At 57.8% G+C, this 26,263-nt stretch overlaps 1 protein-coding gene across 1 annotated transcript; it reads right to left on the bottom strand.

The window, feature by feature from the left end:
• Positions 1-4,750: 4,750 nt before the first annotated feature.
• SNX18 (sorting nexin 18) lies at positions 4,751-26,247 on the bottom strand. Its single transcript, XM_053914809.1, has 2 exons — positions 24,521-26,247; positions 4,751-7,316 (listed from the first exon to the last, which is right to left on the bottom strand). The coding sequence occupies exons 1-2, from the start codon at positions 26,109-26,111 to the stop codon at positions 7,063-7,065; spliced, it is 1,845 nt and encodes a 614-aa protein (XP_053770784.1). The 5' UTR covers positions 26,112-26,247; the 3' UTR covers positions 4,751-7,062.
• Between the last annotated feature and the right edge of the window lie 16 nt (positions 26,248-26,263).

Raw genomic sequence — 26,263 nt, 5'->3', positions numbered from 1 at the left:
TGCATTCGCGTCCGCACCCCCATCAACCCTGCCGATTCAGTTCTAGTCGGTCATTCCACAGAGAAGGCACCCCAGTGCTCAAGGACGCATGGCCGAGGTTGGCCGAACAACGTCCTCCCAAGACGTCTGTGGCCGTGGCTGCGGAAACTGAGGACCTGTGGCTGTGTCGTGTCCGTGGTGGGGAAACAAAGTTGCTGCTCAGCTGGCGTTAAGAGAAGATGCCCCTGGATCCCACAGGTCGCTTTGAGGTGGGTGAGGACAGCAGGTGAGTTCCTGCACAAGCGAGTCGGGGTCAGCGTGGTCGAGACTCCACCACCATTTGCTGCCAGGGAAGGTGGATGGGGCCAGGGGCCGAGTAGCCTTCAGAAGCTGGAAAAAGCAAGAAAAGGGCCTCTCCCCTCCGGTCTCCATGGAGGAAGGCAGCCTGCCACCACCTGGACGGGGAGACATCTGTGTTGTTGCAAGCCACTGGGTTTGTGATACTTTGTTGCCGTAACAATAGGAAAGTTAACACAGCTGTGACAAAAGGTGTCAGCAACGTAAACGCCCATCAGTAAAAGCCTGATGAAATACTGTGTCACTTCTACAGATGTTGACGATTTCACCAGAGAGGGAACCCTGGAGGTAGGTCTCTTTCTGCTTTTGGTGAGGGCGCACCAACCAACTTAAAATAGAAGAGAGGAAAACAGTGAAGAAACTCTAGTTCCTAAGCCACGATGCTTGTAAACGCCCAGCAAATGCAACCCAACGCTGAGACTGCAGGGCTTCTGAGTCACCCAGCCTCATTTCCTTCTTATAGTTAATCTATAAATCTTACCAGCACTGTGCCAAACATTGGAAACAAGAGAGGAAAGAAGCTGACTGACTAGAGAGGGAGGAGGAGGAGCAAGCGAGAGAATTAGGCTAAGTGTGAGAGATAGATGCACAGGCCCGGGGAAGCTCGGGGAAATGGGCACAGGGAGGGCCGGCCACTGGTTGGCGGGAAGTCCTCAACGCAGTCCCACAAGAGGTGGGGGATTCAGCCAGACTGAGAAGCAAGGGTGGGAGGTGGGGCAGGCCAGGGGCGGAAGGCAAGGCTTACCCTGGGGAGTCAGCAGATTGTCCAGTGGGGGTGAGTGGGGGGTTGGGGAGGGACGAAACACACAGAGACTGGTGAACTCTACAATGCCACGCGAGGACTTTTACATACTCAGCTTTTTACGCTCCCTGAACCTCAGTTTACCCATCTTCAGCAGAGAATCATAAAACCTTCCCTGCAGGAGAGGACTAAGGGATTTGCCCAGAGTCCCTGGACCGGAAAAGGAGGCCCGGTGCTGGGAACCTCCACCCCGCACTCCGCCCCCCGCCCCGGCAGCTGGAGCCACTCTGGTCTCTGAAGCCCGGTGCGCTGAAGAGCGAGAAACATTCTGTGGTTTATGGCACTCGTTTATACTGAACAGACCTCTGCTTTCCACACACACACACACACCAGCGGAATAAAATTGTGCTATTCAAGTGGATTACAGGCTAGAACTCTATTAATTCACGGTTCATTACAGGCCGTGTCTGGTCACGGGGCAGAGATTTACATGGGATAATGGGCGTTTTCTTCCTTCCGTGCCTGCGCGATGCTGACCAGGAGGCCTGGTTCAGAGAGATCCTTTGAGCGCCGTGGCAAACGAGGGGCCTGAGCAGCCGGCCCATCCTTGGCCCTGTGGATGCTGACTTGAGAAAGAAAGCAAACTTGGGCATCAGAATCACATGGGAAGAATTTCAGGATGCACTGAACCTGGGCCCCACTTGCTCGATCCTGACTCCGTGGGCCTGCGTGCGGCCCACGCGTCCCAGTGCATTTCAGAGTTCTGCAGATGCTGCTGCTGTACAAAAAGCGAGGGTTGAAAAATACAGTAACTGAGGGCAGGAGAGACTGAGAAAGGAAGGACTCCTTTCAAGTTTTATCAACTCATTTGCAGGTATTTGTGAAAAGACAAAGAATGGTGAAGAAAAAAAAAACATGCCAAAACAGACGCAAAAGGCAGGCTCCAGGCTGCAGGGGGGGGCAGGGCCCAGCCTGGGAACCTGGAGCGTGTTGGCACTGGGGGCGTGGCGGCAGGGGGCCCGAAGGAAACGTGAGCGGCCGCTTCAAGTTTGCCAGGTCACGTGGTGGCGTCCGACCGGGCAATTAGGACGACCCCAGGAAGGATGGAGACAAGACATGACCCTCAACCTGTGTTCGAGGTGCGGGCACCGGTCCCAGGGCCACTGTGGCGCCCAGCACACGTCATCCCTACAGAGTCTCAGGCCGACACCGGGGCCCACCTGCTGCTGAAATGCGGGCTTGTGCACAGAAGCTTGGGAGTCAACTTTGGGGGTCCGACCTCCATCTGGCTCTCACGCCCTGGCTGGGGGGAAAGGGATGAGGTGGCCCTGGGCTCGGCCTCCACGGCCTGCTCTTCGCGCAGTTGCATCCCGCCTGCTTCATCACACTGGTCTCCCTGCTTCCGCCTCCTCTGCCCCTTGCAGCAGCCAAGTGGCCCTGCCGCCACGGGAGGCAGGCCCTGCTCTTCCTGCGCCAACCCTGCAGGACCCGGGCAGACCGAGGGCCAGTGCAAGGCCGCCGAGGTGAGGCGCAGGGCTACCCTTTGTTTAGGCCCTACTTCTGGGGCCTTTGCCACTGCCTGTTGGGTAGAGACGAAGTGCCACAAAACGGGTAAGGACCAAAAAGACGTGCTCACCCAACACTCTCGATAATCAATAGAATCCAGGCAGGCCCACCATACGCAAGAGGGAGCTGAGGCTGAGCGGGGTTGGGGAGCGCCGGGCTCGTTCAGAGTGCAGAAGCTCAGAGATGGCCCTGGCTCTGACGCACTGCCTCCCTCACCCAGGTGCTGACTCAGTTTCCCCCTCTGCCTGCAGAGAAGTCCACCAACTCAGCGGCTACCCAGGCCTGTGAGCCACTTCTAGGAGTGACTGAAAATTTAAACCACCTCAGACTTAACATCATTTCCAGATAAACTGACAGGACCCACAGCAAAGGAACACCACCCACCTGTGCATTCCTGAGCCTACCCCAGATCGACGGCCCCCAGCTTGGAGCCTGGAGCCACAGCAGACTCAGCTGGGGACCTCCAGGTCCCACGCCAGAGCCTCGCAGGACTGCAGCACTCTGCCCGGAGTCCACTCCACCAGGTCCCAACCCACCAGAGCTCCCTCCACAGGGCACTGCCTGTCACTTCTACCCGTGGCCAAGCGGAACTTGTCATGCCGACTCTGACCTTGACCGACTGGACTGAAGCATCTGACTTTAGTTCCCATAGCTGAGAGGAGGACCTGCGGGCGGGAGCCCTTACCCTTCTCTCCTTCCCTATCACTCTGGGAACACCTGATGGCTGAGACGGAGCCGGGCGGAGGTAAGTGCAAGGGCATGGTGCCTCTCACCATCCCGACAGGAACAAGCACAAAGAGCAGGTAACAGAGATGCCCTTTGCACCTTCATGCCAGGGCCCAAAGAATGACAGTCCCCCATCAGTCCGCCGTGGGGGCCTGGGAGAGCTGTTCGCAGCTTCCGCAGGAAGTGGCCTGGGCCAGGTCCCATGTGAACCTCAGCTCCACCTGGTTTGTATGACACTGGGCGGAAGATACCGGGCCCCTCTGACCCTTTTACCGGACCTACACACCAGAGGTGGTGGGCTGCCTGGGTCCGCTGAGAGGACTACTGACCCTTCCCTCCCTCCCTTCCTTCCTTCCTTCCTTCCTTCCCTCCAGCACTCCTTCCCAGAACCTCCCCTCCTCAGGCCACCCCCCCGACCCCCGCCTCACTGGCCACAGCTCAGTAGCCAGCTGGGTCCTGTCCACCACTGGGCACCTGGGAAGACCTGTGACCAAAACATGGTCTGGCCATGTCAGGAGATGCTACCAGAAGAAAAAAAAAAAAAGGAAACAGACCCCTGAAGGAAAGAGGTTGACTCCATGCACTCCCCCCCATTCCCCCCCAGGCCAAGCTTGGCTCGGATGGGACTGTGGCCCCTGGGATTCACCAGGTCCTCTGCGTTTTGGGTTAGGCTGGTCTGAGCTGGTCCGAGCCGGTCATCACACACTCTGCTACTTTTCTGTATTCACCTTTCTCATAAAGCAAATGCCTTCTTGACCACGGGAGGAAAAATAATTGTAACAGGCCATTGAAGCTCCAAAATAAGCAACCTTGGTTTATTTTTAGAAGATAAACATGGCTGATCTGCACTACTCATAACATTTTTAAGGAAATAAAACGATATTCAACATTTTTAGTCTATAAATAAATAAAACCCTGCTTTACTTATTCGACTAGCTGAACATGAGTGGGATGCTGCCGATGGGTGGAAAGGTGCGGACACGGTGTCGGGTTCTGAGAACATGATGTAAATGGAGAACGCGGTAAGGCATTTTACGGTGCAGGGTGAGAGAGGCCTCTACGGGGACTTTATGTGTCTGACCGGACCGGCTGAAACAGCTCTCAAGTCCTCAGCGACAGGGGCAGCCCTGCCGTGCTGGGGGCACCGACAGAGACCCCGCGCGCAGGCACAGGTGCGCTGGCTCCACGCAGCGCACCCCCTCCTCTGGCTTAAAGGGTGCCAGGAGGCCACAGCAGCCCCTCCTAGGGGCCATCATGACCACGCAGAGGCAGAGACAACCCCGCCCACGACTGAGTAGCCACAGCCAGCTCTGGCGGACGGCTTGGCCTCGTGAATACCCCTTGGGAGTATGGGTCACAGAAACAAGGACAGCGATGGCATGAAGGGCGTGAGAGTTTATTGGTAAAACCTGCACCACACCGATCACGGCGACCAGCACGCACATGAGGACGGCTTTTCCCTTGGGCGCCGACACCGCAGCACTCAGCGTCCGGAAGTGTTTCAACAGGACCAAGAACGCTGGCGAAGGGAAGCTCTCAGGTGCAACTGAACACTAATACCTCTGCTGTCCCGCCCCACAGAACGGACTTAACCCTCCTGCGAGGCAGCGGCGTCACAATGCTGTCACTACGAAAACCAAAGTTCTCTGTGAAGTCGGAGCGTGACCTTGCACTTCCTTGTGCTTCAGTCTTCGTTCCCGTAACTTAGCCGTGTCCGCCCTGGCCAGCGCACAGTCCTGTAAGACACCTCAGAAAATTCCCGCGCTACCATAGCACAAGTTTAGTGATTTTACTTAAAAAAAAAAATCAAACCACCATGAAAATAGAGGCAAATAAAACCAATTTTCAAATCATTTGAAAAGCTTACGTGTCCAATACAGACCCAAAATTAAATTAAATGCCAGAATCACAACCTCCAAACTTCTGCCATAAAATTAACATTTATACACATACGGGTTTTGTTTATCAAACTGTATTCTGCAATCGGTAAGAGAAAGTCACTTTTTAGAGAACAGCATGTTTGGTTACACTTATCCGTAGTAGAGACTTTAAAGCCACGTGATGCGAGACCTGGCTTCAAGTTTCCCCAAGGTATAAACTTCGGATCAAAATGACAACACTCTGATCTGAAAAGCTCAACCCACTCGAGGTTCCTTTCAAGGGTAGATAAACGTGTTGTGGAGCGACGGTCCGAACAATCACCGTCTTCTCAGTGGGTGTGACTCACCGGCATTTCGACCGACGTCTGCTCCCGCGCCGGCATTTCGGTGCCCAGCGGCTTCCCCAGCAGCGCAGTCTCAGTCCGCAGAAACGGCAGCTGCTGCAACCTCGCAGAGACAGTCCTCACCCCTGTCCCTGCAAGAACCCCACTGCCTGGCTCAGCAACTATGGAAAACATTGAGATTTTGGCACTTCGAGCCAGAATCTCTTTGTGCTTTTTAAGTGAAGCTGCTTTGGAATCTTTTTGGTACTTATCAGCCATTTCTACTTCCCTTGTAATGATAAGAGAGTACATTTAAGGTGATTTGTTGTAACGTTCGATGTCCCGGGGGCCCATCAGTCCTTGAAAATGAGCAGTCGCTTCTTTCTTTCCGCATCTGGAATAGTTGCGAGTATTTCTGGTCCCTCCTCAGATGGACACTAGCATCACTGTGTAACACTGGATCTTACAGACGTCCCTGAAAAGTGTCTGATTAAGTAAACGATGAATCACAGTGGAGTCTCAATTGGTTAACAGTGTAGATCCATTGAAAAAAAAAATCACACTGAATAGGAAAAGAAAATCTTCAAGCTAAAAATAGAAAAAAGGGAAAAAAAAAAACCCTTTTACAAGTGAAACTGAGTGTTCTCACTGATCCTGTGTAGGGTCCCCGGCTGGCTAGATTCCGCTTTCCCCACACAGTAGGGCACATCAGTGGGGGCCGCCCACCTCGCTTCCAGGACGCGGGTGGGACGAGTCCTCATCACTGTAGCATCTCGGGAGCAGAGCGGCCCCTCTCCTCCCCTAACGGACTGCACACCCTGGAGGAGCGCCGAGCCCCCTCTGCTGCACTCACCGCAGGATCAGGGGACAAACCCCATGCGCTGGTGACAGCGCCCTCCCACCCGCCCCAACGACAGCGTGGAGTCCCAGTGGGCTGCGACCCTAGGCACCACTGGCCTTTCACTGTTCCCATCAGAAAAGTGGTCACTCAGGGAGGAGGGGGGAGAAATGAAGAACGTCGAAAGGCACAAAGTCGCATAGCTGCTCTAGTTGGAGTTTGTAAACAGAGGACAGGCTGAATTCGGGGAACCCCAATCTACACGAGGAAAAAGGCATCCAGAGCAGGCTGTGGCCCAGCTGCCGGCTTCTCTGAGACCCTTCGCGGGTTCTGAGGTCTACAAAGTAGGCTCTAAAATACCCATACTTCAAAAAGCAATAAGGCAAATAGTATAATCATTATTCCAAAAGTTACAATGGTAGTGTAGGCATACATAGTATAACTTAGTTACAATGTGTGGTACTGTTTCTACTACAGAACCGTATTAACTGTTTCTGCCCTACGTAATTATGTATTCAGCCCAGTTTCAGTCAACACAAAACCAGCCTTGCACCACCACTGGGCGCTGGCCACAGCTCTTGGACAGCAGTGTCTGCTCTGCTGCAGAAATTACTCTTGAACTGGGAAAGCCCACAATCAGCCGTCCAGTCATTAAACACTATCGTATTTGTGGAGAGCCTCTTCCAACTTCTGGGTCACTTTCTGGAAAAACAGTATTTGTTGCTGTAAGAAATGCTGCATCTGTGACTTAAAGTCTCTCACTCGAATTTGATGGAAATGGTGGATCTCGGCCAAGGTGGCGAAGGAGATCGTGTTGCAGCGGTCCTGGATGCCGTCGGCCTTCTGCACCTCCATCTTGCCCTCCTCCACGTGCCGCCGGCTCTCCTTCACTTTGGTCAGCGCTCCTGCAGAGGAAACAAGGGCTTCAGAGGCGGGCACGTGCGCCCCACCGCACGGACACACAGGCTACACAGTCGGGGCACCAGACACACCCGGGACTTCAGGGCGACTGTACTTACCTGTTGAAGCAGGAAGGAATCTGGTCAAGTTTCTGAAAACGCCGATGCTTCTCCCTCACTGATTAGAACCCGTGTCTGCCATTGAGCAAGTGTAACCCTATCTCTCTCCCAAGTAGAAATACTAGGAATAACAGACCATAAGTACAGAGAACTGTCCCTGAGAACACGAACCGAAGACCCTGCACTTCCCGCGTCCCTCAGAGAGGGGGCTGGCGCCGCCAGGCTCGCGCAGCGTGGGCCGAAGCAGGTCTGCGGCTGTTGTATGGGAAGTAACACGACAAACCCTGTTCCGCATGCGCACATCAGCCACCTACTCGCGCCCACCCTGCATGTGAAGAGCTTTCTCTGGAAGGGCACCACCCCAGAGCACGCCACCCCCTCCCCAGAACGTCTCCCAAAGGAGTCAGTGCGCAGGACTCCAGAGCTGGACGGAAGCAGGTCGCAGCCCCTCGGGCCGTGTCCTGGGTCACGCAGGGCGACCACCCCTGTGCGTGCTGGCACAGAAGGGGTGAGTGACACACACACAGCTGGCTCTGACCCTGGAGTCCACCAGCGACCCGTGCCTGGAGCGCAGGGGCTGTGGAGTGCGAAGTGCTGTCTTCTCTTTAGGGGCCACGCGGGGGAATGAAGGCATTGCAACTGTGCCTAACAGTGATCTGGGAAGGAAGCAGAGGTGCCACAGCCACCTGCCAGGAAATATCACCAAAAAGCGTGTGCGAGGGGGAGGAAAGGGGGTGTGGCCCTGTGAGGACACAGAAGGGTGCCCAGGGGTTCTTGGGAACAAGTGACGACAAAGCCCCCAGCCCCCGGAACACAGCCAGCTCCAGGAGTCAGATCCCCGCCTCCATCCAGCGCTCACCCTCCCACCAACAGGAGGGAGGGAGGGAGAGAGATGCCGGGACACCGGACACCGGGCGTGGGGTCAGAGGACCTGACCCCGAGGGGGAAGGGCAGAGGGGAGCCAGGAGCCTTGTTCGGGATGTCCAGCTCAGCCGATGGTGAAACGTACAAGGGGAAAAGCCCTTAAATCTCTTCAAATCTCCTGCACATTAACACAGAGCAAACACAGTGGCAAATTAGGCCCTTCAAGGTGGAAGAAGGTGCTTTTTTCAGACACAGCCAAAGACCTGAGAATTTAAACCCACCGACAACACGTTACATGTACACGCGTGTGCATGTTTCACCTGTATTTCCTAAATGTGATCTTAAGCGAGAAGCAGAGAGAGTGCCCCACTTCCACTGGCCTCACAGCCGAGACGGGCCTGCCCCACGGAGAAGCCACCTATCCGCGTCAACACAGCTCCAGGAGGACCCCCAGCACCCGGAAAGTTTGGCACTTTTCATACAAACACCGACGCTGAAAAGACCAGGAAAGTGTGGGACAGAACTAAAGGAAAAAGTTTTCAAAGCGATGACTGAGCATAGAAAACTGGGAGCTACTGGTTTAGAGCGGTGAGAGAGAACAGGGAGAGGGAGCACGGGGTGCGGAGAGAAGTCTCGGGGAGCAGACTGTTTTCCCCAGGTCGGAGGGAGGTGCCAGGCCCACTGCGCGCACGTGGGGGAGCCTGTGGCAATCCCCCCCAACGTCCGCTGCACCGGCTGGGGGCTAGGGGGGTTGCTGGGCCGGGTTAGAGCTGCTCTGCAAGGACACTGGGCCTGTTTCTGAGCCTGCCCTTCCCAGTGGGGACGGGGCCCAGCACGGGGGGAGCCTGAGATGAGCCCGGGGCTGTGTGAGGGTCAGCCATGCTGCAGGCTGTGGCCTGGCAGACTCCCAGCAGGGTCTCACCGTGTTCTTAGAAACCGCACCCCGTCACACAGAGCTGCAGGCGTGCCTCTACAAAAGCCAATTTAAAGACCAACAAGTTGGAAGCCTTCACAAGCTCTCCCACCAGCACGCATTTCGAGACCCGGGCGCAGCAGTGAGCATGGAATCTGAGGCCTGAGGACCTGTGGCCTTGAGCACATTTAAGCTTTTCAAGTGGACACACTGAAGGGGCCAAGGGGAGTCTGAGTCTCGGCTTTCTCCCAAATGCGAATGCATTCAGTAGATAACCCAGGTGCTGCTCCGCAAAGCCTGAGTTTCGGGGGCCGGGACCTGACCTCACTTCGCAAGTGTGTGGAGGGCCCAGCGGGCACAGAGCGCACGGCCAGCGTGGGATGATTCACTCAGGTTGAGTATCCAAGTCCCCACCTCCTGCAGGTCCCTGAAGAAGCTCCCCGCAAAGCACATGGAGGACAGGCACAGCACCGGACAGAGTGCGGGAGGACCCTGAAGTCAGCCATTCTGTGGGACCACTGACCCCAGCCCTGTCCCAGGCACTGTGGGGTCCGCGTCACTGCGGAACGGAGCTCCTGCTGCGGGCCGGGCAGTGCATGCAGACGGGGTGTGGAGGGCAGGGGCAGGCGGGCGTCCACAATCCACAGCACACAGGAGCTGTCCAACAGCAACAGCTCTCGCTGGGCACCGTCCCTGCACGGCCCCCAGTGTGGCGGCAACTTCGTAACAGACGCGACCCCTATTTCCACAAGGAAAACAGGAAAGCCGTTCAATCCCTTCGAGCCTCCGAGTCACCAGGTAACCAGGTAAGAGGTGCGATCAGGTCTGAGAGCATAGCCCACGGCAGAGCACACACGGCAAATATTTAGAAAGGAAACGAGCGCAAAGGGGCCGAAGGGCAGGTGAGGATCCCCGGCTGTGCGCGCACACCTGCCCCCCCCAGGTCCCCCCTTGTATTTGACTTGCATTTCAGAGACCTGTGTGTCAAAGAAACTACTCGGGCTTTGAAGCTTCCCCTGGAGTCTCCGTCGGTCACCCCCCCACTAACTGGGCCTGTGAAGTCCTCCCATGTTTATAAGCTGTGTGATTTTCCTATCTCTGCAGGAACAGGTTCGGACGCCGTGAAACGACATGAAAAAGCACACACATCACGACCTTCCCCATCGAAGGGCAGAATGGCGTGCAGAGGGCGTTGTGCCTGCCCCCCCCCACTGGGAGATGACGTAGGTTAGGAAGCACCACTGGAAACAGTGACAGTGACCCCTTTATGGATACACGGGCTTCGCTCCCGTGAGGTGGACAACCAGGCAAACACCGTTCTGCAAACGGGGAACGGAGGGCAGGGGGTCCCTGAGGGGAGAGAGCACCGCCCGAAAGCTAGACCCACTCGGAAGTTCAGCCAGCCCGTGGCACAGCTCTGACCCACCGGTGTGGCGCACGAGGGCCGCTGGGGCGGGAGGCAGAGACAGGTTTCTAAAGAGACTGGGCCCCGCTTCAGGGGCTCCGGTGGCTGCGGGGGCCACAAGCTTGCGGCCGGAGAGGACGACAGGCCTGTGCAGTCTGACTGGACAACCCCCCACTGGAAGCGGCCCGCACGCATTTCTGCACATCACGCGCCTCCACCTCGAAAGTTTTAAGTATCGCAAGAAAGGCAGGGAAAGCCAAAATCTTCGGTCAGGCCCAGCCTCCAAGAAGGGAGAGGCTGGTGCAGGAAGCTCCTGGGCCGACACAGACCACCTCGGCCCCCTTGGCCCTGCCACTTGACTTCTAGGGCTCGGCCCTCACAAACTCAGCACCCTGTAGCGCCGGCCGGTCCACAACATGGGGAGTAAGTGACACACTTCTCCCGGCCGTGATCCAGGTGCTGCCCACCTCCGACAGCACCACCTTCCTTCCGGAGCCTGCCCGTAGTCACTTCCGTCCAGTCCGTGAGAACGGCCTCAGAGGCACCCCCAGGACATGCTGGTCTTTCTGAGGGGGGCGTGGTCAGGCTCCGGTGTCATCTGGCCCATCAGTGGGGGCAGGGACCAGCGCCAGCTGATGGCACACACCAGGTCCTCCACACCAAACCCATCCATGTCCCCCCACCTGGTCTGCAGAGAAATCCCTTTCCTGGGCTCCTGGGACCCCCACGGGCGGAAACCCTCCCGAGGCCTCTCAGGCACTGCACACTGAGCCGGAGAAGTGTCCCCCCTATCCTCCCCCCACACACAGCGGCTCAGGGCCCAGGGCCACCTGCCCCTCCCAGCCCCACTGTGGCCAGGCTCCTCTCCTCCAGCAGATCTCTGGTTCCGGTCTGTCCTGTCCCTCCTAAGACCAGTCACACCACAGGCCCAGTCACTAGGCAACAGGGATCCCGAGGCTACATTTTCTCTCTTAAAAAAGCAGGAAAAAAAAATCATGAACTCAATTTTCTGTCTTCCCAGGGCCCTGCCCCAGAAAACTGGAGCCCGGGTGGGACTGAGGGGCCCAAGAGAGGCTGAGGAGCAGCACCCACGCCTGGACGAGGCCTGTTCTTCCGTGCTCCCTGGCACAGCGACAGGGTCCAAGGAAATGTGGACTTGGGCCCATCCCTGCCTCACACCACCCACGGCACCTCCCCTTTCTTTCCTCCCTTTGGTCTCCACCTGTTCACTGGTCACCACACAGAGGCCACCATCCCCCTAACAGAGAGGCAGGACAGTCACAGGTGAGCAGCACCTGCTCGGCGCAAGCCTGCACCTGGCACCTGCGAGTCCCATCTCATCCTCTCACCCCTGGAAGAGAAGCAGCCATCGCCCTCACTCCTGAGGCGGGCGGCAAGGCTGAGGGAGCCAGACGGAGGGCGCAGCTGCATGGGAGCCGGGGTCCCGACTCAAGCAGGCTTGTCACACCTGGTCTGATGGGGTCTGCTCACCCACGGGGGCCTCCGAGCCCATGGAGCAGCCCTGGGCCCACAGCATGGCCTAGCCCCGCAGAAGTCTCAGGGGTGAGCAGCCCTCCGACGGCCTCCAGATGCTGTGCCCCGGCCACGCCATGCGGCTCCCCGGGGGACTGCACCAATGACCGCGGGAGGCCACAGGCAGCAGTGTGGGTCACAGGATGGTCACAGGGCACTTCTGAAGCCAAGAACTGTCAAAACTCAAAAATAAAGGGAATTAAGTTCACTTTCCATTCCTAAACATAATAAATGACAAAGAGAACTTCTGAGTCATCTTAGAAAGGAGGCGAGAGGGTTGGGGCAAGGGAAACAAATTGCCAAGGAAGCAAGAACCGGGGTCGCACAAACCAACGAGACAGCCGGGCTGCCTGAGGATGACACTGGCCAAGGCCACAGGCCTCTGAGCTCGGTCTGGCCCTAGAGCTGCACTGAGGAGGGGGAGTGTGTCCCAGTCAGCCCGGACGGACAGCTCCGTCCCGCGCCACCTCAGGGCCCAAGGGCACTGGTGTGAGGGGCAGCCTTCACCTGCATGGGTCCCAACCCGAACGCCAATGGCTTCTGCACGCCGGGGCGCGCACCTCCGTTCCTGCAGCCCACCCTGCTCCATGACGAAGAGCAGCCACGGGCTCCATTTCTCGAGGCTTATTCTGTGGAACAGGCCGTCCACTGCCTGTGAAGGTTCTTGTAGTCCAGCTTGTATCCAACAGTAAGTAGTGACACAGTTACCAATTCCGTGAACACAGTGTTTTCACTGCAGGAGAGGTGGGTGGGTGGTGAAGATGCTGATGTGCCTGGGGCCAAGGACCCAGAGATAAAGACTCTAAATTTGAGAACAGGGAAAAGAAAGCACATACCGCTTCCTTTCTCAAAGACCAAATGCCCACAGAATCTTTTTTTTTTAAATTTAAATATATTTATTGATTATGCTATTACAGTTGTCCCATTTCCCCCCCACTCCACTCCATCCTGCCCACCCCCCTCCCTCCCACATTCCCCCCCCATAGTTCATGTCCATGGGTCATACTTATAAGTTCTTTGGCTTCTACATTTCCTACACTATTCTTACCCTCCCCCTGTCTATTTTCCACCTATCATCTATGCTACTTATTCTCTGTACCTTTACCCCCTCTCCCCCTCCCACTCCCCTGTTGATAACCCTCCATGTGATCTCCATTTATGAAAGGAGGTAGAGAGACTATCCTTGATAATCACAAACATACAATGAAAGTTGTAAAAAGCATTGGTTTAATAAAACAAAACCCAGAGAACACAAGTGATGGCCGCAGCCTGCCGGCCACCGTGGCCTGAGCTGCGAGCGCAGGTGCCGGCCTGGAAGAACACGCAGCATCCGGTCTGTCCACACGCAGCCAGCACTTTGCGCCTGGGTGCCTTTTTCACGTGGAATAAACGTATTTGTACAAAAGAGAAGAGTGGACTTAGGAAACTTCCTTTACTGAAAGGTAAAACCTGAGCTTCTTTTTTCTAGGAAGATAAAGGGAGACCGTAGCTCAAATCAGTCGACCAGCTGCTGCTGAACACACAAGCTCCCCTGTGGGGGGCAGGAAGGGACCCAGGTCCTCAGGGGAGGAACCAGGGAGCCCTGAGCTACGGGCCCGAGGCCCACAGCCCACAGACGGACCGTGTGCGGGCCTCTGAGAGCGCGCAGGGGCAGGGATACTTTCTGAGAACACATTTCTGGCTCCCAGCTATTCTCCCTGAAGAATGGTTTTAACTATTGATAGTTGAGTTTTAACTCCAGAGTTGTAGCCATGGCCCTGGGGTTACAAGCCGCTCCATGAGCTATCAGACACTGACCAGCAGGCAGCACGGCCACCGCGCCCGCCTCAGTGCGCCCACAGTGGGCACCACAATAGGCACTTCGCCTTGCTTTATGGTCACTGAGCTTTGGGGACAGTCCCTAAGTCAGCTGATGTAAAGTGAAGAACACCCCGACCCTGGGATTTCCCTGCTTCCTCACACTGGCAGGGAGCAGGTTCCCGTGGGCATGAATCCTCACCCCGGCCACCGCTGGACTTCCCTGAGCTGATCACACACAGCCGACCAGAGACAGACAAAGCTCCTAGAGAGAGACCGTCCTCAAACAGACACGCAGCACAAGCCATAAAGCACGGAAACCTCCAGACGCCTGTTTCCCACCCGCTGGCGTGCAGTGAGACACCTCCCTGCAGAGAACAGGTGGCTCTTGGGAAACTCACGCGCGTCAACCTGACCAGATGCAGCAAGAGGCCCAAAGAAGGGAGCGTCCCTGGAGCCCTGTCCCGTTCTTGCCCCCCAAACCCTCCTCTTCCCACTGCCCGTATCGCTGCTTTCTGTGCCCAAACTGAAAACCTCACAGGTAACTCTAGACGCCTCCAGCCGGCCATGCTACCTGGCAGGTGTCTCGACTTCAGCGGCTCCTTTCCACAGCCACCCTCGTGCCGGCCACTCTGACACCCTGCAGGCCTGTGCTCCGCCCGGAGCCCTGACTGCGGCCAGAATGCTAGGCAAGGGCGCCTCCTCGCAGGGACGCAGTTCCACTTCTGCGTGCCACCTCTGGTCTGCAAGCTGGGGGTCGTGAGAGCGCGTGCCTCAACATCCCCCGGGGGTTTACGTGGGTGTGCTGCGTACAAAACGTGAAGCATCGTGCCCGGCACGGAGGAAGCCCTCCAAACGCGCCCGCTCCTTTTATCACGACTCACGAGTCGCTCCGCGGTTTCCTGCCCCAGTGCCTGCCGACCACCCGTGGAACAAAACTCAGTCTCCCGCCCGGCACACTGCTCACCCTGGCTCGAGGAACGCCGGTCTGAGCGCAAGGCAGAAGCGAGCTCAAACCCTGGCTCTCCTTATCAGCTGGGAGCCTGGAAGTCATTTCACCTCACTGCCCCAGGCCTCTGCTTTCCCAGGTACCCCAGGGCCTACACCCTCTCTGGGGGAGCCAACAGCCCTACTGGGTGGAAAAGTATCCCCCCAGCTCCTGCCCACCTGGAGCCTGTGACTGGCCTTACTGTTGGACACGGCCTGACGCGGTTCCAGCCAATGACAGACCACGTACAGGACAGCGGTCCCCAGAGATCACAGCGAGGCTGAAGGGTCCTGCTGCCTCCTGGTGTCATCGCTGCTGTCACACCCTCCTGTGATGGGTCACTCCCAGGTCTGTGCCACGCGGTGTCCTCTGACCTCCTGCCCTGGGGGCCGTGGAAAGGCGCAGCCCACACAGTTACGTCCAGCCCTGGTGCCTGACAAGGATGGTGAACCGCTATGGTGCCGGCAGAGTGTTTACCACACGGCACTTGTCTCTGCGGTTGTATAGTGCACTCGGCCGCTGGCGAGAGCGCTGGCTGCGTGACAGCCTAGCACCATCCGCCAGCAGCCTCACCCACCCCGTTCACCGCTCTCTTGCAGCATCACTTTCTCCCTCTCGGGACTCAGTCTCAGGTGGCTGCACCGCACAGGCCGTACGGTGGGCTGGGCTGGCCGGGGCTGCGTCTGCGCCCCTGTGAGGTCCGCCCCATGACAAAACCTCCTAATGACACATTTCTCAGAACGGATCCCACTGTTAAGCACTGTGTGACTAGCTGGAAATAGGGTCTTTGCCCATGTAATTAGTTTAGGGTGGGCCCTAAATCCAATGTGACTGGCGTCCTCTAAGGAGAAGACGAAGTGACCAACACCCAGAGTGCCTTTGAAGGTGTGGGCGGGGCCTGGAGTCCACAGACCAAGGAGCAGCAAGGACCGCCAGCAACTGCTGGAATCTGGGGCATGGGATGAGCCCCTGCCCCCAGGCCACTGGAGGAAGTTTGGGGGCCCTTCCAGCATCTCATTTTGGACTTCTGGGCCCCAGCCCAAGGAAGTTAATACAATAGCTGATAATTCATGCTTAAAATTATTTGCTACAAAAAAAGGTCATACCATGCTAGATTCAAGGAAACAGAGGCTGAGAGAGGCCCACAGCCCAAGGTCACAGAGTGTGCTGGTGGGAGCTCAGCCCCACACAGTGCAGACCCCAAGTCCACGAGCACTCCACTGCCACCCTGCTCCTGCGTGGAACCAAACCCCAGGCACTCCCCACCCAGCACGCTGCCGCTACTGGCCTCCAACTGCCTGCGTGCTCGACCGCCAGGTCGTGGGCCAGACAGTGAAATATTTGATGCTTCAGCAGTCGAGGCAAAGGGAGGCTTATAGAACCGTTAAAAAACGGAATCATTGACAAATGGAAGAGCCACTCTTAACTCCAGCGCTGGGAACCAATGGCCAAGTGGGCGGGTGCGGCCCACTGGGTGTGGCCCACAGACCCTGCTCCAAAGGTCTCCCTGGGAGGCTCCGTGGCAGCTCCACAGGTCACTTTATACTCCTCCCTGTCGTGCTCTGGTCCTGTCCTGCAGGCACACAGCCCCTCAGTGCCCCCCCCCCCCAGGACTCCTCCTCAGTTGAGAATGCCACCTGTTGGGCCTCGCCCCATCTGAGCCACCTGCACTGCTGCCACCAGGATCTGCCCCTCCCTCCGTCACCTCCTGCTGCAGCTGTAACCCCGGCAGGGCAGTTCCCGGAGGAGCTTCTCTGAGAGAGCACCAGTGTCCCGGCCGCAGGCCCCAACACTCGGTGGGTCCCGTGCACAGCTGTGGCCACTCCAGGGCTGGCTCGGAGAGGCAGCCAGCATCTGTCCCCGAGTTTTGTGCACAGGGTTCCTCTGCCCAGAATGCCCTTCCCTCACCCTGCCTGCCAGGCCAGCTTCTAGCTGCTTTTCTGGGACGGGGACAGGCAGGGGCCACCCCAGTTAATGACCCCTCTCTGTCCAAATCACACAGGGCACATGCCCAGGACTGTACCTGTCCCTCACCGACCCGAGCCCCTGGCATGCAGCCTGTCAGCTACTTCGGGCCGACCAAACCTGTCGTAGAGCGTTTCCAACCTCAACAATGCCCCGTCCACCCACATCCTCCAAGTCCAAACAGGACCATCCTCTGGAGGGGAGCCAGTGCTGCCCCCAGCCTCCCACCCACCACAGGCTCTCCGGCCTTGGGCCAGGCCCTTCTCCCGCAGGCTCTGACCTGCATCTGCCTCCCAGGCACCCTCCACACACACCTGCCCCGCCCCCTGAGGAACTGCCCCCTCTGAGGGTGCAGGTGCGCACCACTGTGCCCCAGTCACTCCACAGGATGCGTGCACTTTGCTCTCGGGGTCTTCGGCTTTCAGTTAAGCAACAGGGCCCCAGTAAAGGTGTCAAAATGAAAGCTTACAAAGAGGAAGACAGGCACATACTCAGGTTTAAACACCCAGAATCAGCTCAGTGAAATCACGAGGCACAGACGTCTCTGACACATAAAATAAAGTATTTCCAACCTCCTCCCCTCCACCCAATGAACTGTGGAGAGTCATTTCACACATGCCCAAGTCTAAGATGTTTCAATCGCTCGTGTTAATGAGGAACTTCACCCATAAAAAACATCCAGATCCGATTTTTATTTCCTATGTACTTTTAAACTGTCACCCATATTTGTATCAACAGAAAACAAAAACGTTCTATAAACCCCAGGGAATGTCCATTTCAAACTCCACCAGGAAGAGCTTACAGAGAGCCTAGCTCATTAACTCAGCAGGCACCGCCGCACGCACCGCGCAAGCACATAACCGTGGGTAGGGACTGCACGCGCGTAAACAAACACTCAACCCCACTGAGCCGGTCACAGAGCCCTGCGCACAGGCGCTGGGCACCAGCCAGCATTCCTGGTAACTAACAGCACCTGGGAGGGGTGGGGCTCCAAGGGCAGGGCTGTGGGGGCAGCTCCAGGGCTGAGACCCAGGCTTCCTGAGCCGGCAGGGGAGGGGCGCAGGGGAGGGGAGCAGACTGCTGGGAAGAGAGGCTCTTGCCCACCCCACCTGCCCCACTTGCATCACCACATCTCAGCGGACATCCACTCTGGCTGCTGGTCCCTCCTGACGCCTCTGATCCCTTACAAAAACCTGTTGGCCTGACCTTTAAAATACATCCAGAGGGGTCCCCTCCTCACCCTGTCCACTGTCCCCACCCAGTCTGAGCCTCCAGGTCTCTCCCTGGGTGGGCGGAGCAGTTTCCTGCCAGTCCCCGCCCACTCGGCAATCAGCACAGCAGGGCAGCCCCTCCCTCTCTGTGCAGAGGCCCCATCAGCCACAGCTCAAACTCAGCTCTGGCTCTCTCATGCTACACAGGTCTGTGACAGCAAGTCCTGACAGTGCCCTATGCCTTGCATATCAGACCTTCCGGGGACCACCCCCCTCGGGTCCTTTCAGCTCCCTTCACCTGGCATCACTGCTGCTCCGTGTGCCCAGCACATGCCCATCCCAGCGCCTCCTGGGCTGGAAAGTGCCCCCCAGGCTCCTGTCAGGCTGACTCCTCCCCCCTGGGAGGGGGGCTGCTTCTCAGTGAGGCCTACCTGGACCATTGACCTGGACCATGGAGCAGCCCCCCCAAGCCCACACCCTCTTCCGCTTCCCTTCTTTGCCCACACCACACTCCAACCTCCTGCGCTCACTCCCCACTGTTTGTCTGGCAGGGTCTCACCACCCTGGTAGCACCGACACTCCCCAAGGGCAGCGGCCACTGGTGGCCACTGACACAACCCCAGCATCTTCGATCGTGCCCAATCCACACCAGGCACTAAAACAGTCACCGAAAAAAATCAAGGATCTTCTGAATAAATCTAATAATGTACTTAGCCCCTCCACCCTAACCACTCGTCTTCCTACCTGCTAAACAACACAGAAAATTTCTTGATCGCAAAAGGGCAGGCAGACCACGCCGGAGGCGAGGAGGTATGAGGCGGGGACAGGAAGCACGAGTGGACTGACCCCTCTCACACTGACGTGAGGCCACGATGCAAGTGCGGACCAGCAGCACTGGGAGGCAGGTGGCATGCAGATGCAGAGGGGCCTGCACACCTCGCAGGGGGAAGACCCACCGCACTCCTCTGCCTGGTGGCCTGTCACTCACACCCGGTGGGCGGGAGCTTGTCCGGCCGATGCCCACACCTCGAGCAGGGGTGGGGGGGCTAAGGTGTGTATTTGCCCCTCTGAGCTAAAGGCCGACTGACGAAATGCACCGGGCGATTCCAAGCCTCCCGTCTGTGCCAGCTGGTGAGGCGCTGAGTGAGGGGCAGACGCGTCCGAGTTGCGTGCGCAAGGACGGGCATCTGGGGGGGCACAGCTAGAGGAGACACTCCCATAGCCTGTTCCGTGTGAACGGCACAGCAGCGACTCCACGTAACACAGACACGGTTTCCACTCCCACCTCTCCTGGTGGGCACCCAGGAGGCCACATGGGAGCACAGCATCCACCTGCTGCCCTTCTGCCTGCAAGCCTGGCGGTGCCAGGCTCCCTGGGAGGGGACAGGTCACTGGCCTTGTCTTTCAAGGAGGGCAGCTTCCATTCAGCTTCCATTCAGCTTCCTTTCTACTTCTCAAAAGGAAGCATTTAGTGAGCAGCTATGAAGAGCCTCGCGACGCCTGATGCCAGGCGACGCCAGAAGTGTCCCCACTTTGCCTGCGGGGAATAGGAACTGACCTAGGTGAAGGTAGCGCCCAAAGCTCCTGCACACCTGCACCGGTCCCCAGGCGCCCTGTACAGCCTCAGGGGGCCTTTGGTACCCGGGCAGGCGGCCTCCCATCACACGTCAGGGACCTCAGTGAGGAGTGGGGTCCCGTGTCTGCCCTCGAGACGCAGGCCCAGTCTGTGCTGTGCGTGTGGATGGCACAATACACAATCTCCTGGGGCTGTCTCTACACCGAGCTGGGCGTCGCCATGCCAAATGATGTGTGGTGACAGAGTTCAGGGTGTCGCAGAGCTGCTGACGTGGCTCTGATGATGCGGATTTTAAAAGACTGAGACAACGCCGCAGGTTCTTCTCAGCCTGAAGGAAGGGACGAAGGCTCAGGGCTCTGACGGGAAGGAAACTGAGGCCCTCCCCACCCCACCCCTGAGTGTGCAGGGCAGGTCCCTCTGCCCCTCGGGCTCTCTGGCATCAGCCGGCAGCCTGGGCCTTCTGGGGTGATTCCCAGGAAGTTTGAGAGCCAGTGACCGGGCGAGAGCAGTGTCCTGGAGCTTCGGGACCACACCTGGCTGGGGCCAGCCCCCACACCTGTGTTTCAGCAAGGAGCTCTGTCTCCATTTCGAAAGCCCCCAGGTCACCTTATTTTCTCTAGGAAAGTTCAGACCTGGCCAAAGGTGAAGCTGCCCCTGAAGTCTCCCTAGCAGCCAGCTGGGGCGGGGAAGCAGGGGCTAAGGCGGAAAAGGTGAGTGAGCTCGACTTCTGGCCCCGAGCCTGCAAACCGAGGGTGAGCCTGTACGCAGCCTGCTTCCTAGACCTTTTCTCTGGGCCCCTGGCACCACCCTCTCAGGGCTACTTTAAGCCCCAGGAGAACGGGGCGCGCGACGGCCCAGCCTTACCCAGCATGCCTTGCCGGGACTCTGGCTATCTCTAATTAACGCGGGAGGGACAGGGGACCCGCAGTCCCCGAGCCGAGCGGCCCAGTGGTGAAACTCTATCTGACACCGGATGGGCCCACTGCTGGCCTGCAGCCCCAAGGCCCTGGGCTATCGCCTGCAAACGGGAGGCTCCACCTGGAGCGGTGACAGAGGGCAGTGTAGTGGCCCCCGAATGTCTCTCTGAAGAGGACAGAACACGGGCAGTCCGTCTGGTTACTCGTCTGGTTCTCACACCCCAGACTACGTTTCACCAACAGGTCCCTCCGGCAGCGCTACACACCTTCGTCTGGAATAAAAGTTTCCCTGCCAGTGACCCGCCCAGGCTGTCTAGTCCACATTCGCAACCAAAGGGAAGGCCACGAGTGCACGGCACACACTCTCCCCCCGTCCCCCCATGCAGCCCCCAGAGACAAAGCCGAGACTGGGAGGCCAGGGCCCCTCCACGAATACTGGGCATTATTACATGTCAGATGTTACTTGTATCTTTGAAAACACAGTTGATTAAGTTAAGGAACTGATAAAAATATATTCTCTGCCGTGCCCCTAACTCACCAACGTCAGAGTGATAAAGGCATCCTGTAGGCAGGGATGATGAGAAAAGACGATCGAGACCACGGGGCCAGAGAGAGCTGTGACAGGCACATGCATGGTGCCTGGCAGGCATCAGGGAGCAGAGAATTAAAGGGACTCCTCGTCAGACAAGACAACACGTGAATAAAATTCCAACAGATTCGGAATTTCCACCCACTGTCCTGCGGTCTAGAGCAAGCTGCCTTCTTCCTATTCACGACTCCGCTAACCAAAATAGATCTGTTTATTTAACACTCTATTGGTAGAGAAAAAAAAAACCCCAATTCTAGAATTCTCTTTTAGCAAAAGGAACCATATGGCTCTCTTCAATTTTGCAGAGTACTCACAATAAGACCATTGTCAAGTCTAAGCAAGTTTCAGTGTGCAGTGTAGCCCGAAATGCCAGCCCTGCGGTCCGTAAGGTCCGTAAGAGCCGGTAAGGTCTCCGAGTCCGCGTTCCTAAGTCCATCCCGAGAGCAGTTCTTTCTGAACACACTGTGAGGACAGGGCCCGTGGCAGAGACATCGCTCCCTGGCTGCCAGCTGGGAGGCTCTGGAAAGAGGGCTCGGGCGGGGCCTGCTTCCCTGCATTTCTATTGCAGCCTCTGTGGGGGGCAGGGGCGCCAGGAGATGACCACGTGGGGAAGGAAGTTAGGACAGGACAGGGCTGAGCTGGCCACCGGCGGTGGGGAGGTGCTGCTACAAAACACTTGAGGCACACACTCAGTGTGAGAGGAACTGAACTGCTTGATTTTATTTCATTTTAATTAAGTTTAAGCAGCCACACATGGCTCACAGAGACAGCACGGAAGAGCGCTGGTCTGGAACACACAAAAAAGCAGCCTCCTGGCACACAGAGCAGCTCAGAGGAGCCCAACGCGCCCGTCCCGTCTCCCAGGAACTACAGGGGAAAGCCCAGTTAACTCCCCTTCTTCACTGCTTCCGTGACTGAAGAGGACTGTCTCACCCTAAGGACCGACTAGGGCAGGTGACACGCCACAGTGGTGAGGCTGCTGTGCTCTTGCTGTAAACAACGGGAACTCAAGCGTGGAAAGAGCTATTCTGAATTTTTAAATCTCTCTCTAAATTGAAACATAAGCTTTGGACCAAATGTTTACAACAGAAGATGGTTTAAACTGCTTAAAGGTTTTATCTTTGTAGCTGCTGCTGCTGTTCTCCTTTGACCTGATCGGGCTTGGAGACCTTGGGCGGGGGCGCTGGGGGTTGCAGGGGGAACCACCTGTAAACAAAATTCCAAGTGCTCGGACTGGAAAGAGGTTCATTCCAGCAGCAACTGTGTGACTGGGGGGGTGGGGGGTGGGGGGTGGGTGAGGTGGGGGGTAGGCAGGCTGGGGACGAGCTGCTCTTTACAAACACGCATTCAAGCATCCAGAACACGTTCAGAATGCGTCAGCCTGGCTTGTGATATTTGTCTCATCCGTATTCCTAAAAGTCGCCCTCACGGGCATCCTTGACAACCACAGGCCGTGGGCACAGGCTTCTGGCCTTACACACGGCACACGGGAGCTTCAGACGGCAGCCCGTCCCAGAGACGTGTCATCTGGGGACACGGCCCCTGTACACTGCAAGCCAAGGCCACGGCACAAACAGACGGCGCTGAATGCCACCAGTGTTGTTGCCGAGATGCCTAAAGACTGCGTTTAGTGCCCTTGAATCTGTCTGAACGACATAAAATGGTGCTGGTTTTAACAAAGGAAGTTTCTCAGACCCCAAGCCACAAGAGACAACTTTAGTTTTAGGATTAAAAAATTAAATAAACCACACGGTTTAATACTTTACATAGACACCTGCTGTGAAGTCAAAACAGACGGTGCCTTTCCCAACAAATAGCTTCCGGGGCAGGGCACCTCCCCGAGTATGCGGTCTGGGTGATGGAGAGACCGGGGCTGGCTCTCCCAGTCACCTGTGTCCAGGCTGCAGGTGTCTGTCCCTGGCTCCACCCTTTCACTATTTACCAGGAAGTTGCCTAAGTCCACCTAAGAATCTGAAAAGGCCACCGGCATGGGTGGGGTATGGGTGTGAATGGATGTTAACACGATGGAATTTAAATATAAGGTCCTGCATTTAAGGCTTAGAGTCTGTCCTGCCAGTACCAGCCAAAAAAGTCAAGGATTCCTAGCAATTTATGGAGAAAAAAAAAAAAGGCACAAGGAATGCAGAAGCAGGTTCGGTCGAGGCCGACAGAGATGGTGGCTCAGACAGCTGACTCAATCTCAGACTGCCCTCACAAAACATCCATTGCCAAGAAAGTGACTACAGCCCAGTGCAGTTTGTGCTGCAGAAGCTTCAGGGCACCGCCAGGGACCAGACCAACTCAAGGTGTTGGAGGCCCCGCCCCTCCCCGGTGAGTCACGAGGAGTCACCCACTGGGAAGGGGAAGGAGCAGACTCCAAAGGGCTAAAGGGCTGACAGGAGATGAGGAATAGTCTGGTTTTGTGTGGCTCCAGGGGACAGAAAGAGAAGCAAGAGGTGAATCTCAGTTCAATACAAGTAAGAATAAGCCCAGGATTGGGGGGGGGGGGTTCCACCAGCAGGAGTTCAGACTGGGTGATTCCCTCTACTCCCCGCCCCGCACTGAGCAGACAGGTGCACAGGCAGGACCACTGCCCCGGCTTTTCCACTCCCAGCACCCCATCCAAGTGCAAACCACCCCTCTTGTAAAGCGATAATCTGCGATTTCCAGGGCTTTAACAAAAGTCAGGGGCACGAGCAAATTACTAACAAAACAAGCTCTGACCCTGGGCAGTTTCTGGCCTGTCACTCCACCCCGGAAACAACGCCATCAGACACAGCATTCAGCATCTATACCTTCTAGGTAGTTTCCCACATCATTTCCCTAAATAATCTTCTAAGTTTCAGTCTTAACAGACTCCAAAATCAAAATGACTGAGCTTAAACAGATTCTCTTAAAACTTCCTGAAATTCTACAAGGTTGCAAGCTAGAAGGATGGGCAGGAAGTTCTTGGGCTGCCCCAGCTGGTGCCTCAGAGAACTGGTCCCAGATCCTCTACCCACGCAGGGGCGGAGGGGGTGCAGAACGAGGGCAGACTTACCTGCAGTGGCGGGTGGCCGTTCTTCTATTTCCACACCTCCCGAAACCCACTGCTAAGCGACACTGCAGTGTTCACAACAGATGCCTAACGTGGTCTGGGCCCCTTCTAATTGTACCCTAGACACAGATTACAGACCCCAGAAGTGCAAGGCCAAAAGTTCAAACTCCAAAAAGATGTCACAGAAAGCACTGGTCTGAAAGAGGTTAACAGCATTTCTGCCAAAGCCACTGCCACCCCCTCCCACACCCCCAAGAACGCACTTCACACCGTCGGCTGCAAAGGCCCGATTTACCTTTCTGCACGTGGATGATATCTGGGAAGTTGGCCAGGTGGCCCTGGTACAGCGCTAACAGGTCCATGACGGGGTCCAGGTCCTGCCTGGGCTGCTCCGCAAAGAGCTCGCCGATGGCGTCGTAGGCGTCTCCGGTGAAGGCGATGGCCTGGTTCAGGCCAGCGGAGAAGGCCTGCTGGTCCAGCTCGAAGGCCTGGCTGAGGCCGCGCAGAGACTGGCCCACCTTCTGGTACTCCTTCTTGAAGCCCGTCACCTGCTTGCGTGCGAACTCGGTGGCCGTGTGGTTGAGCTGCAGCGCACTGTCGTCCATCTTCTTGGTGAAGCTCTTGAAGCCGTCGATGCGGCTTTCCACCTCCTGCAGGTCCAGCGCGGCGGCGGGCGGCGTGCTCAGCGTCAGGAAGAAGTTGGCGCCCACCATCTCGTCCCTCTCGGCCTTCCTCTTGCCTTGCTTCCAAGCCTTCTCGTCAGTGCCGCTGGGGCAGGTCAGGAAGTGCTGGAAGACGTCGCACTGCGCCAGCACCGGGTGGCTGGTCATGTGGTTCATCCACCAGATGAGGCCCTTCCTGCGCTTGGAGATGAAGTCCTCCTCGAAGCGGCCGGTGGCCTGCTTCTCGGGCAGGTGAGGCACCGAGATGACGGGGAACTTCTCAGCCAAGCGCGCGTACAGCCAGTCGAAGTGCTTGTAGCGCCGGTGCACCGGCACCTGCGTGTGCGTGGGCACCAGCTTGTAGGAGATGTAGCTCTTCATGCCCTTAAACTTGGTCTGCTTGGTGGGGTCGTCGATGGTGCACTGGAAGGGGTAGGGGTTCTCCTGCCACTCGGGACCGTAGGGCCCCAGCACCACGCACAGCTTGTCCCCGTCCTTGACGAAGCCCGACGCCTCGCCCAGCACGAAGGCCTCCCCGCCCGACTTGACGAAGGTGGAGAAGCGGTTCAGGTTGCGGCTCACTGTGGCCGAGCTCTTGGCCCCCGACGGCTGGTGCTGCGCGGGCGCCGGTCCGCCGCGGGAGCCCAGCGACAGGTCGGAGCGCGTGGACAGGCGGTAGCGGCCGGCGCCCCCCGCGGACGAGGAGCCGTCCAGGTCTGGGTAGGCGCCGCTGCCCAGCGCGCCAGGCTCGTCCGCCACCGTGGAGCTGTCGTCCCACTCATCGTCCCAGTCGTCGTCGCTGCCCTGGCTGGCCTGGTAGCCGCCGCCGTAGAGCTGCTGGGGTGACGGCTGCAGGGCGCCCCCGGCGTACGAGAAGCCGGCGCTCGGTGGCGGCTGGAAGGTGCTCGGCGGCTGGAAGGAGCCGGGCGGCTGGAAGGCGCCCAGCGGCGCGGCCGGCAGGGGCTCGAGGCCGCCGGGCGGCACGTTGGCGTAGCGGGCCGGGGCGCCCGGGCCGCCGTCCGGCGCGGGGACGGGCTCCGGCGCGCGGATCACCTGCACGTAGGAGGCCGGGAAGAGCCCGCGGTCGCCGCGGCTGTTGATGCCCTCGAGCCAGCCCTCGATGTCCTGCTCGCTGCACAGGCTCAGCACCTCGTGCTCCCGCAGCGAGATCTCGCCCGGGTTCTCCGACCTGAAGTCGTACAGCGCCCGGGCACGCAGCGCCATGGTCCCGGCCTGAGCCGCCCGGCCGCCGAGGGCCCGCGGAGGGAGCCCGAGGCCGCGCGCTGCGCCCCGTCCGCCGGTCGCGCCCTCCTCCAGCTCCGCGCGCCGCCGTCTGCGGGCCGAGCTGCCGCCGGGGGGCGGGGCCCGCGGCCGCC

This window comes from Desmodus rotundus, chromosome 1, assembly GCF_022682495.2.
Source record: "Desmodus rotundus isolate HL8 chromosome 1, HLdesRot8A.1, whole genome shotgun sequence".
In the NCBI taxonomy this organism is placed as follows: Eukaryota; Metazoa; Chordata; class Mammalia; order Chiroptera; family Phyllostomidae; genus Desmodus; species Desmodus rotundus.
Note: the sequence above shows the minus strand (reverse complement) of the source record. Positions and strands in the feature narration are given on the sequence as shown.

Coding starts and splice junctions, on each gene's coding strand:
- SNX18 (XM_053914809.1), bottom strand. CDS start 26,111: ATGGCGCTGCGTGCCCGGGCGCTGTACGACTTCAGGTCGGAGAACCCG. Junction 7,317..24,520: donor TATCATCCACGTGCAGAAAG/GTAAATCGGGCC, acceptor TTTCCTCTGCAG/GAGCGCTGACCAAAGTGAAG.